Source organism: Buceros rhinoceros, unplaced genomic scaffold, assembly GCF_000710305.1.
Source record: "Buceros rhinoceros silvestris isolate BGI_N320 unplaced genomic scaffold, ASM71030v1 scaffold2512, whole genome shotgun sequence".
Taxonomy (NCBI): Eukaryota; Metazoa; Chordata; class Aves; order Bucerotiformes; family Bucerotidae; genus Buceros; species Buceros rhinoceros.
The window spans coordinates 5698-15314 of NW_010399283.1; the positions used below are offsets into that span (position 1 = coordinate 5698).

Below are 9617 nucleotides of genomic sequence, written 5' to 3' on the forward strand. Positions count from 1 at the left end.
CTGCACCTTTGGGATCCTCGATGCCTGCAGGCTGTAGGCTGAGCTCAACTCTGCTGAGGTTGAAAGATTCAAGAGCCTCTAAAAGATGCGTGGGTCGCAGGAGACAGTTTGCAAAGTGATTTTCACACTGAACCTCAGATTGATTAAAGCCTTTGGAAATCCAAACACTTGGTAAAATAGGTCTGATTTACAGCCAGAGAGCAGGTACCAGGGCAGCCAGAGTGGCCAACGTAAGGACCGGCTCGTTTCTTTATCTTCAAAGGGCTTTGGTGCTTCCACCAACAAAACCCATGCAAGAAATTAAATTAGAAACCAATCCACACTCACCAAAATTTAAACCACTGTGTTTTCTTCAATTAGCTACTCAACAGTACTTCCTTGTTTTAAGACATTCTAGATATCTTAAAAGAGGTCTGACATTTTAGATGACATTTAAATTTTTTTCAAAAGCAAGAAAATTACCATTAGAAATCAGCTTAAAATGCAAGTTTTTCTATTTAGGACCAGAACATGCTGCGACGCTTTACGGGACAGTTTGTGTTTCTCCTGCTGTACCATTAAAAATACATCAGGGATGTCAACAGCTAATTACTCTGACAACCAGCTTCACTTCCCCTTGTGCTTTTTCCACATCAGACAGACTCATGAGGAGGAAGACACGGCAGTTTTTCTCCTAAAATCACGGAGTGAAAGAGTAGGAATGAATCCCCGTGGGTGGATTTACTCTTGGTCACATACATGGTGTTTTCGGACGTTTTCTGGCACACCGTGGAGGAGCAGTGGAAAGAGAGAAACCAAAGGGGGAAAAGAAAATCCTGGTAGACCATGTAACACACAAAGTGATCATTTAATTTCTACTCAGGTCTTCTGTCAGGAAGCAAAAGTCTAATCATGTATTTTCGAAGCATCTTAGCAAAACTGGGAACGCATCCTGCAAGAGGCACCGCGAGTTCAGCTGAGCCCAGCCTAAATGTACCCCACCAGCCGCGTGGTGCAGGGAAAGGCCTTGCGCATCCCCATGCACTTCTCCTGGTCGATGAAGAGCGAGTTGGCTTTGATGGCGAGGTCATGCTCCAAGACCGACTTGGTGTGAACCAGCATCTGCAGCATGTCCTCGGCGTCTCTGAGCCGCTGCTGAAGGCTCTGGATCGTCTCATCGATTTCATGGACCTCATTGATGAGGCTGGAAAACAGCAAGAAACCCCGTTAACGCCCATCGTGGGTGTGGTGTCGCGCACGGTGCCGCTGATGGGCCCCTTGGACACAGGATTTCCCCCTTCCATGTGCTCAGACTGACTCGGACGCCCCATTTCTGGCAGATGCCTGGGAAAGCGAAGGGCAGAGCTCCTCCGGACCTCAGCAGGGACGTTGCTCTGAGGCTTGGCAACGTGCAGCCACGTCCCCTGGAGCAGCTCGTGCCACTGAGAAGCAGCTCGGTGAAGGGATGAGCAGCTGTGGTTTCCTGTTCCTGTTTGGTTTTGAGGGTTTGTTGGTTCACCCTCCTGGTGCGAGGACAGTAAAGGGCTTATCCTTCAAAACTGAGCACATCCAACCACCGAGAAGTGGCAGGAGGTGATGAGGTTTACCCAAGTGGGAAAAACCCATCCGCGCACACGGGGTGGCATCAGGCTGTACCCGACCGTGGTGTACAGCCTCCTCCCAACACCCAAAGGCCACGAAAGCTCATTGCTTTTGATTATATCAGTGCACTTACAGAATGATTATTAGGGGGGGAAAAAAAAAATTAACGTTGTTATCTAGTGATGCTCCTGAGAGCTACCACCAGTGATCCTCCAGCACCCTGCCAGCCCCGCGTTCCCTGCGATTCCTACCGGATCTGGGCAGGGTCCCGGCACAGCTCCACGTTTGGTCTCCGTGTGCGCTCATCCAGCCGGGTCTGAGCCACTTTCAGTGGAGGCCCTTTGTCCCTGATGGCTTTTCGGATCGCTTCTATGTTCATCTCGATCTGGAAGATTTCCTGCAGCGTCTGGTGTGAAAAAGAAACGTGTGCATAAATTAAAAGCCATATTCTCAAGTGACCACATCGTTTCACTTTTCTCCTGTCTGTCTGCATCAAAACACATGTTCAATAAGCAGACCTCCAGCTCAGACCACTGTCACTCTGCCACATACCGAGGCACAGATCCAGCAGAGATTTCTCGCCAGGGAAAAGCCTCTCTCTGCTCTTGCTGTCACATCAGAGGTGGGTTTGGATCTGCTGAGTTACCAGCTTCCCAAAATTACAGCTTGCAGGAACTGATCATCCATCAACAGCAACTAATAGAGGGATGTTTTGAGTGGATCCTCATGTAGGATGTGGCACCAGCCGGCAGTGCTGCAAGCCCAGTCACTGCTCAGTTAATCGATACTTGTGGAGCACTTTTCAGGAAGCTTTCCAGGAGACCCACCGGTCTGAGCCAGGTGCCATCGCTAATCTCCACTCCCTCTGCTTGGCAGAGCAAATCCATGCAGCAAACACACAGGGCACTGAGACTGAAAGCACGACCTTGGAGGCGATGGGAGTGTACAAACCCCGGCAGGGACCCCAGCAAAGGCCCAGCCAAGACTTTCTGCAGGGCAGCCAGCGCTTCTGAAGGCGTGACCAGGACATGCAACCAGGACAGCACTGGCATTTTGAGCTTCACACAGAAAATTATACTATAACCAGCTTCTTGCAGCGATGGTTACTCGTCTTGGTCCACGTCTGCATGGAGAGTAGTGTCAACTGGGAAGTGATGGTGTCACCCCAAAAGGGAGGGGCTCAGGCTACCTTGGCCAGGTGGGTCTGAATCTTGTTCTTGGCGTCAGCTGTCTCAGCAATGCGGTTGGTGAAGGCAACGTTCACCGCATTGAACTGTCGCCACATCTCGTTGGCCGTCACCACCAGCAGGTTTTCGATGTTGTCCCGCAGCTTGGCTGAGGCCGCCCGTTCGCTCTGGGAGCCAAGGATGTTGTCGTCTGTGAACTTGGCCCATGATTCCGGCACTGAGATCCTGGAGAAGGGAAAGGAGAGGCCCCCAGTAAGTGTGTGATGCTGAAACTGGCCAGGGGCAGGCACGGACCCTGCCAAGGAGCAGCGTGGATTACATGCAAGTGAATCTATGCTTTTAATTTGACCACACAAAAGTGAAACATCAGGACGCCAATTGTTCAACAACGCTTATCAAACAGTGACGTCTTCATGAAGACAACTCTGATACTCGTGAAAGCTCAGACAAGCAAAAGATTCCCCCAGAAAAATAGAGGTTTTAATCAGACTTTAGATTTACAAGTTTGAGGCATTTAAGAGCCGAGTGACTCCCAGCGTCACCACAACGTGCAGATCGCAGTCAATTCATTTTGCTCATAACTTACCTCAGTTCCTCACTAAACTGAATGAGCATTAGATAATACTCGATGCCCTGCCTATGCTTTCGGGATGAAGCTCACGCCTGTGCAGTAGTCCAGAACAAGGTCAACAAAAGACTTAAATACCACATCAGCTCCATTTAAAACGTGCTGATTCTGAGCACATTTTACCCCCCTCTGAATTTTAGCGTCAATCCTTTGCAATTCATTTGCCTGTCTAAATATATCTGGGCTCTGCTGTGAATAATTATTCAAACATTAGAAAGATTGAATCCAGCTACGCCCCTCCGCAGACCGCCTGCATCCGGGCGAGCGGCAGATTTACTCCCCCAGCCCTTTGCCACTTCGGGCATGTCTCTCCAAGTGCTGGTTTAGGTCACATTTCATTAACTGTGGAGCCAAATTCCTGGCACCCAAAAGCAGCTGAACTCTACCCCAGGACCACGCTCTCTATTTCTTTATCTTCTGCGCCATTTCAGCTCCCTGCCAGGCGCTCTCCACGCAGGGGTGAACCCCCCAGACTTTACGGCAATGAAGAGCGCTCAGGCGAGCACTGACACATCTTTGAAAACATGCATAAACCTAACGAGCTGTGTGGAGGTGCTGGGCTGAATCCCTTTCCAGGCTGATCTCTGAACCCTGATAGAAGGTGTAATTTGGTGGGACTCGCTTTCACCCGCTGGATATTCAGCGTCCAGCTGAAAGCAAAGGGTGCTTCTCCCTTCATGGTGAGTGGAAAAAAGCAGCCCCTCCGAGGCTGGTGTCTCGGGCGGGATGGATGTGCCATGCCTCTTTACAGCAGGCGGCGGACAACCAGCTCCCTGCCAGGGAGAGGCACCACACGTTGCGGGGACGGCTCAGCACTCACACGCTGCCCAGCAAGCACTTACGTGGCATCAACCCGCTCCACCCCTCGGTAGTAGCTGATGCCGTCTGAGGTGTTCCTCAGGTAGTGGCACTTGTTGTCGATGCGGTGGGCTGCCTGCTTGTTGGCCAGGTCCCTCTCCAGCTCGTGCTGGGCCGCCCTGTTGGACCTTCAACACACAAACAGCAGCCGTTGGTGGGAATGTTTGGGTAGAACCGTTTCGTCCCCATCCCACTTCCCCGCAGCTCCCACCTGAGCATCCCTGCCCGCTTCCCGTGGAGCTTGTATGGGTTTTAGAGGTTGGGGTCCACGTTACAACTAGAAATGCAGCATGAGATAAGGAGCAACCCCTTACGCGAGCTGGGCTTTTGCCTTCTCCAGGTAGCGCTGCATCCTCTCCTGGCAGGACCTGATGACATCGACCTCCTGGGCAAAGGCAAAATGTGACTCCATCAGTGTCCACGCTCAGTCCTGGTCACCCACATCCTCTCAGGCCTTTCCAACCATGCTCGGATCAAGACCTTGCCTGCTTGTCTTTCTGCCCAAAGAGAACAGGCAGGGAATGGAGAAGCCCCAGCCCCACCACACGCACTTGTGCAGCTGAGCTGGCACTCAGGAGGGACAGGAGGGTGCTGTGGCCACAGCCACAGTCTCCGCATTGTCTATCAGAGCAAGCTGCCAAGCGACATCAATGCCAAGTGATGGTTAGTTCCGCCTTAGGGAGACAGGGAGAGATCCTGACCTGATACGGTCAGGTGTAGTGGTTCCCTGGAGCAGCAACACTATGCTTTCCCATCCTCAACCAGGATCTGCCTTTTTGGCTCCCGGAATGTTTTTCTCCCCAGGAGAAATCCCGTCCACATGGGAAACATGTAGCTCCACTGGAGGAAGGCATGCATCGCTCTCGGCTCACTTGACTTCGGCACAAATCTATTGCGTCTGTGAAGTCCCAGTACTTGAGGCAGGTCAGTAGTGCTCTAAAACCAGCAATTTTTAAGCCCTTCTGTCTGCAGGAGCCAGCTGAAAAGCACCACCAAACCCTTTGAGTCTCAAACCCTTCAAATCCAAAATGCCATTATGGAGATACCAGCTCTCGTGATTTTCTTAAAACCTCATGACCTTTAAACTAATCTTTTAATTTTTTAGGGCCTCAGGAAAGATCTTCTACCAGAGCAGCGGTTTCACAGGCCAGGGGCTGCTATTCCCCTCCCAGCTCCGTGGTGCCTTTGCAGCGATTGTATTCCGCCATACCCTGCGTCAGGATCCCATCTTCTGGGCCAGCCCTCATCGTGTTTGCTTTTTATTCCTAATTTAAAGCAGGCAGGAGTGCACGCTTTTATGACTCCTATAAAACATGATGCCCGAGCACACAGAGTCCTGCTGCGGCCATGCTGCTCTGGGGGTAGATGTAATATCTTTTATGAGACCAACTAATATAGCTGGGAAAACCAGACAAGCTGTCAGGCACACGCTGCCTTCTCCATCTCTGCATGTGTGTAACACACAGAGAGAGGTAGCTAGGCGATACGGAGATGTATCGTGCATATGTGATGTACGCACATAGAGATCCTGTTCTGGCAGGTTCTGAGAGGCAGGACAGTCTCACAAAGTCCTTGAAGGGGGACAGAGGTCCTGATGTGCTACACAAACACACAGAGGGTTTGCAGCTATCCCTTGCTCCGTAAGGACAAGCCTTACCCCCACGGTGTGAGCGGGCTGCTGTGTGGGGGAACACTGTCCCCAGCCCAGCAGGTTTGGGGGGTTGAAGAGTTTAGCACCTCACCAGCACTAAGGAGCCAGTGAGGGAACAGGGCTGCAACACCCATTTAGGGTAGATGAGGTAAAAATAACTTTAACATGTGATCTGTGTTGCCAACTTTACCATGAAGAGCTGTTTCTCCACGTCATCATGGACTAGGTCAATGCCCATCCTCTTCTCCCGGTGCAGCAAGCACTCCTGAGAGACCTGTGGGGGACACGCCATCACTGCTGGGTTCCCTACAGGGGTGGTCCCCATGTCATGTAACATAATAAAAGAAATTATAGGTGGGCACAGCGATTACAACAAGGTAGAAAAGTGCCCAGGGCAGCTGGTTTAGCTGACAACAAGCAGCTGAGCTGCAACATCAGCATTAAATCAACATGAGGGAGCACACGTGTCCCTGGGGCAACCACCACTGAATGCAGGGACCTGTGTCAGGCTTGATGCTGACCTCGCCAGAACCTCGTAGCAAGACACGGGCTTTTGTCTCCCAAACGGAGATTTTGGATGTACCGCTTATGAAAATATTTGGTTAAGCAAATACTGCTCTGATGTGCTCAGCATGTGCTGATAGGGGAGGCAGCAGACGGCAGGGCATTTGTTTATGACTAACTTAACTAATGGCCTCTTAATAAAAACTTTCTAGACGTTACGGAGCTGCAATGAAACTTAATTAGAGGTTTGAACGGCTGCAGATGTCTCAGCAGCAGGCCACAGCTTGCAGCCCACTGGAGCTTACCTGGAGAGGGGCCTCTGTCTCGGCCAAGGCTCTCTCCAGCCGTTTTTTCAAGTCCGTGAGTGCGTTGGTCTCCCCAATCATCTCATCCAGCTCACCACAGAGCTCTGATTTCCAAAATTCTATGTCACTGACACGTAACCCCAGGTTCTTGGTGCTTTCTCCTTGGGTTTTCTGTGTCTGCTGATATTTGTCCTGAATCATGCGGGAGGTCTCGACTCTCAGACGCTCCGCGTTGCGCCGGGAAGTCTCCGATTCTTTGTAGTTGGTCAGGTTGGACCTGTACCAGTCGTCGGGGGTGTACCGGGTGAAGAGCGTGGTTCGGTTGGAAACGAAAGGAAGCGACTTGCTGGGGGTTAACCCCTGGGAGCTTTTGGAAAGGGGAGCCAAAGTCGGGTTGATAGCAGCTGTCTTGTAGTAGGTGCTGGGCATCCAGGGGAGGCTGAAGCTCTGAGGCAAGGGGTAGTAAGGAACACGGTTCTTGTAGCTTGAAGCCATGGTGCTGATGGCAGGCAGAAAGCTGGTAGGTGTTGATCTGGGATGGGCATACACCGCTGATAAGGGAGAGCCAACCAGCTCCATTCCCGAGCACTGCTACTCAGCACGTGTCCTGCACAAAGGGGAGAGAAGACGACCTCAGTCAGCTCCTGCACTCGCGTTACTTCTTACGGCAGCACATGCGACCTGTAACACAAACAGCAATGCAGACAGCCCCCACATCGCCCATAGCGGCCTGAAACTCCCGAAAGCAAATCCCTTCTGACAGCATCCCAGCATGTGTATATAGAATATAAATTAGGATCTGGCTTTGTTGTTAGTATCGAGCATCAGGGCTTGAAGTGTGAAGAGGAACAAGTCCTGCTGCTAGGGAGAATGGCAGATCTATGCCTTCGTTTTCCTTAAATCCATCAGTCCAGTGGAGCTGCAGCTGCTGATTCTCGGCTGTTCGTTTGTTTCTTCTGGCCAGCGTAGCTGCTGATCTGATAGTCCTCCAGACGTAATTTTCTCCTAAAAGTTCCATTTCCAGCCCTGACAGCGCTGGACACCCAGCTGCTGCCATCCCAGCACGGGCTGTGGGTGAGGAACTCCATCCTCACCATCTCTGCCTTCACTTGAGGTAAACGCCCGAGTGAGAAGTCTGCAGGTGAGCTGAGCTTTGCAGAACTATATCCACGTTTGAAACACCTCCACCTACTTCAACCCAAAGCGAACAGCCACCCCGTGACTTGCAGAGGAAGAGAAATGTCTATGGCTCAACCGATAATAAACGAAGGTGCCTGGGAAGGAGATGGCCCAGAGCGGCTCGTAAACACCCGCCTTGCGGTAGCCCCAGGAGGAACGGCCACACAGGAGGTGCTAACTACCAATAGCTGCACCGGGCACTGTGTATGCTATTGCTCTTTTCAGACTGAGGTTACCAGCCAATTATCAGAAACAGAATGCAGAGACCCAGCAGATGTACCTAACACACCTAAATCGAGGACGAACGCTCAGGATGGGACCTCGTGCTCGGTCTGAAGTTCTGCTGTGGTTACCAGTAAGTCCCTGTGGCTGTTGTGGCCAGCTGCCGTGTTGCAGGGACATGTCCTTCCCCTAACACCGTCTTGTCGTCCCCAATATTCCAGCCTGGCTCAGAGCCCCAGTGGAAGATTAGGACACTGCTGTGCCACAACAAGATCCCTGGATGGGAGGGGAGTTGACACAAAGCACCTGCTAAATGCTGTTTGTTACAGCATTAAATCAATGTTATTCCTTTAAAAATGGGATGTTTGCGTGAAATAAGCTGCTTTTATTCTAGAGCAAAGCACCCACAGAAGCAATCACATAATTAGAGATTTTATTGCCCCTCCTGGGCTGCCCCGATCACTTTGCAGATATGGGTGACCTAAGAGTGGCTGTTTTTTAAAACCGTAAAACTCTTGAGGGAAAGACACTTCCTTTCACTTGAGCCACCTTTACAGCAAGAATACCTTCCTCTGCACAAGGGCAGGACCGAGGACTCCCAGTTTCCTACTGCAGAGCTTAAAACTGCGATAGCTGGAGGCCCACAGAGACAGGCAGGCTCTGCCTGCGAGCTGCTGTTCCTGCACCCAGGGTAAGCCTCTCCCTGCCAGGCGCTCGCAGCCCGTGGACTCCCCTGGAGCCGTGTCCATTTATACCAAGTGATGAGCAGACAACACGACCCATTAGCCCACGTTTTCCAACACCTAGAAATGGAGAGAGGTGACCTCAGAGCCTTTTGGCGTCCCTGGTGCCTGTAATGCCTTGATGTCTTTGGGTGAACAGTGTCTCAAAATGCAGCTATTAAATGAATAGATGATGAATGCAGGAGCATCACAGGTCCCTTAGCTCAGGCAAACCGAAGAGAAATAGGGATGAGTCGGGGGGAAAAGTGCACAGCCTGCAGCTGGGAAATCACTGCCCTTTCAGGACTGTATTTTCAAGCCTTGCCCAATTTTGGCCGTGCTGGGATGGGCTGCCAGTACCTGACTCGAGAGCAGCGTAGCTGCGGGCACCACATCTCGCCCCAGGGTCCAGCCTGCCCAAAGAGACAGCGGGAAACTCACAGCCTCAAATTCAGCAAAAAAAGCTTTCGCAAGCACGACCCTCTGAGCCAGTTTGGCAGAACCAAGGACGAAATGTCTGTGCTCAGGTCCAACAAAAACCACTGTGTGTGCTGGTTCCCACAAAGCAGTCGCTCCAGCCCTTTTGTCCCTGCTAGGGATAGACGGCACTTTCCAGCCCTGCGCCACTTATTTATACCTGAGAAACAGCATTCAGGGGCTGGGAGACGGCTTCCCTGGCTCCCATCTCTGCAAATAAATCATTCCCTTTCAGACGCTGACAGATGCTCGTTTAAGAAAGGGAGGAAAGAACCTTGGGAATGGACCGGGGTTACTTTTCCC

The 9617-nt window shown here is 51.5% G+C and overlaps 1 protein-coding gene across 1 annotated transcript; it reads right to left on the bottom strand.

Annotated features, from left to right (window-relative positions):
• Positions 1-966: 966 nt before the first annotated feature.
• On the bottom strand, positions 967-7293 carry TEKT3 (tektin 3). The gene is made up of 7 exons (XM_010131381.1): positions 6715-7293; positions 6096-6179; positions 4569-4639; positions 4239-4382; positions 2771-2993; positions 1833-1987; positions 967-1183 (listed from the first exon to the last, which is right to left on the bottom strand). Exons 1-7 carry the CDS (start codon positions 7291-7293, stop codon positions 967-969), a joined length of 1473 nt encoding a protein of 490 aa, XP_010129683.1.
• Positions 7294-9617: the final 2324 nt, after the last annotated feature.

Coding starts and splice junctions, on each gene's coding strand:
- TEKT3 (XM_010131381.1), bottom strand. CDS start 7,293: ATGGAGCTGGTTGGCTCTCCCTTATCAGCGGTGTATGCCCATCCCAGA. Junction 6,180..6,714: donor AGACAGAGGCCCCTCTCCAG/GTAAGCTCCAGT, acceptor TGTCCCCCACAG/GTCTCTCAGGAGTGCTTGCT. Junction 2,994..4,238: donor GTGGAGCGGGTTGATGCCAC/GTAAGTGCTTGC, acceptor TCCCTTCTCCAG/GATCTCAGTGCCGGAATCAT.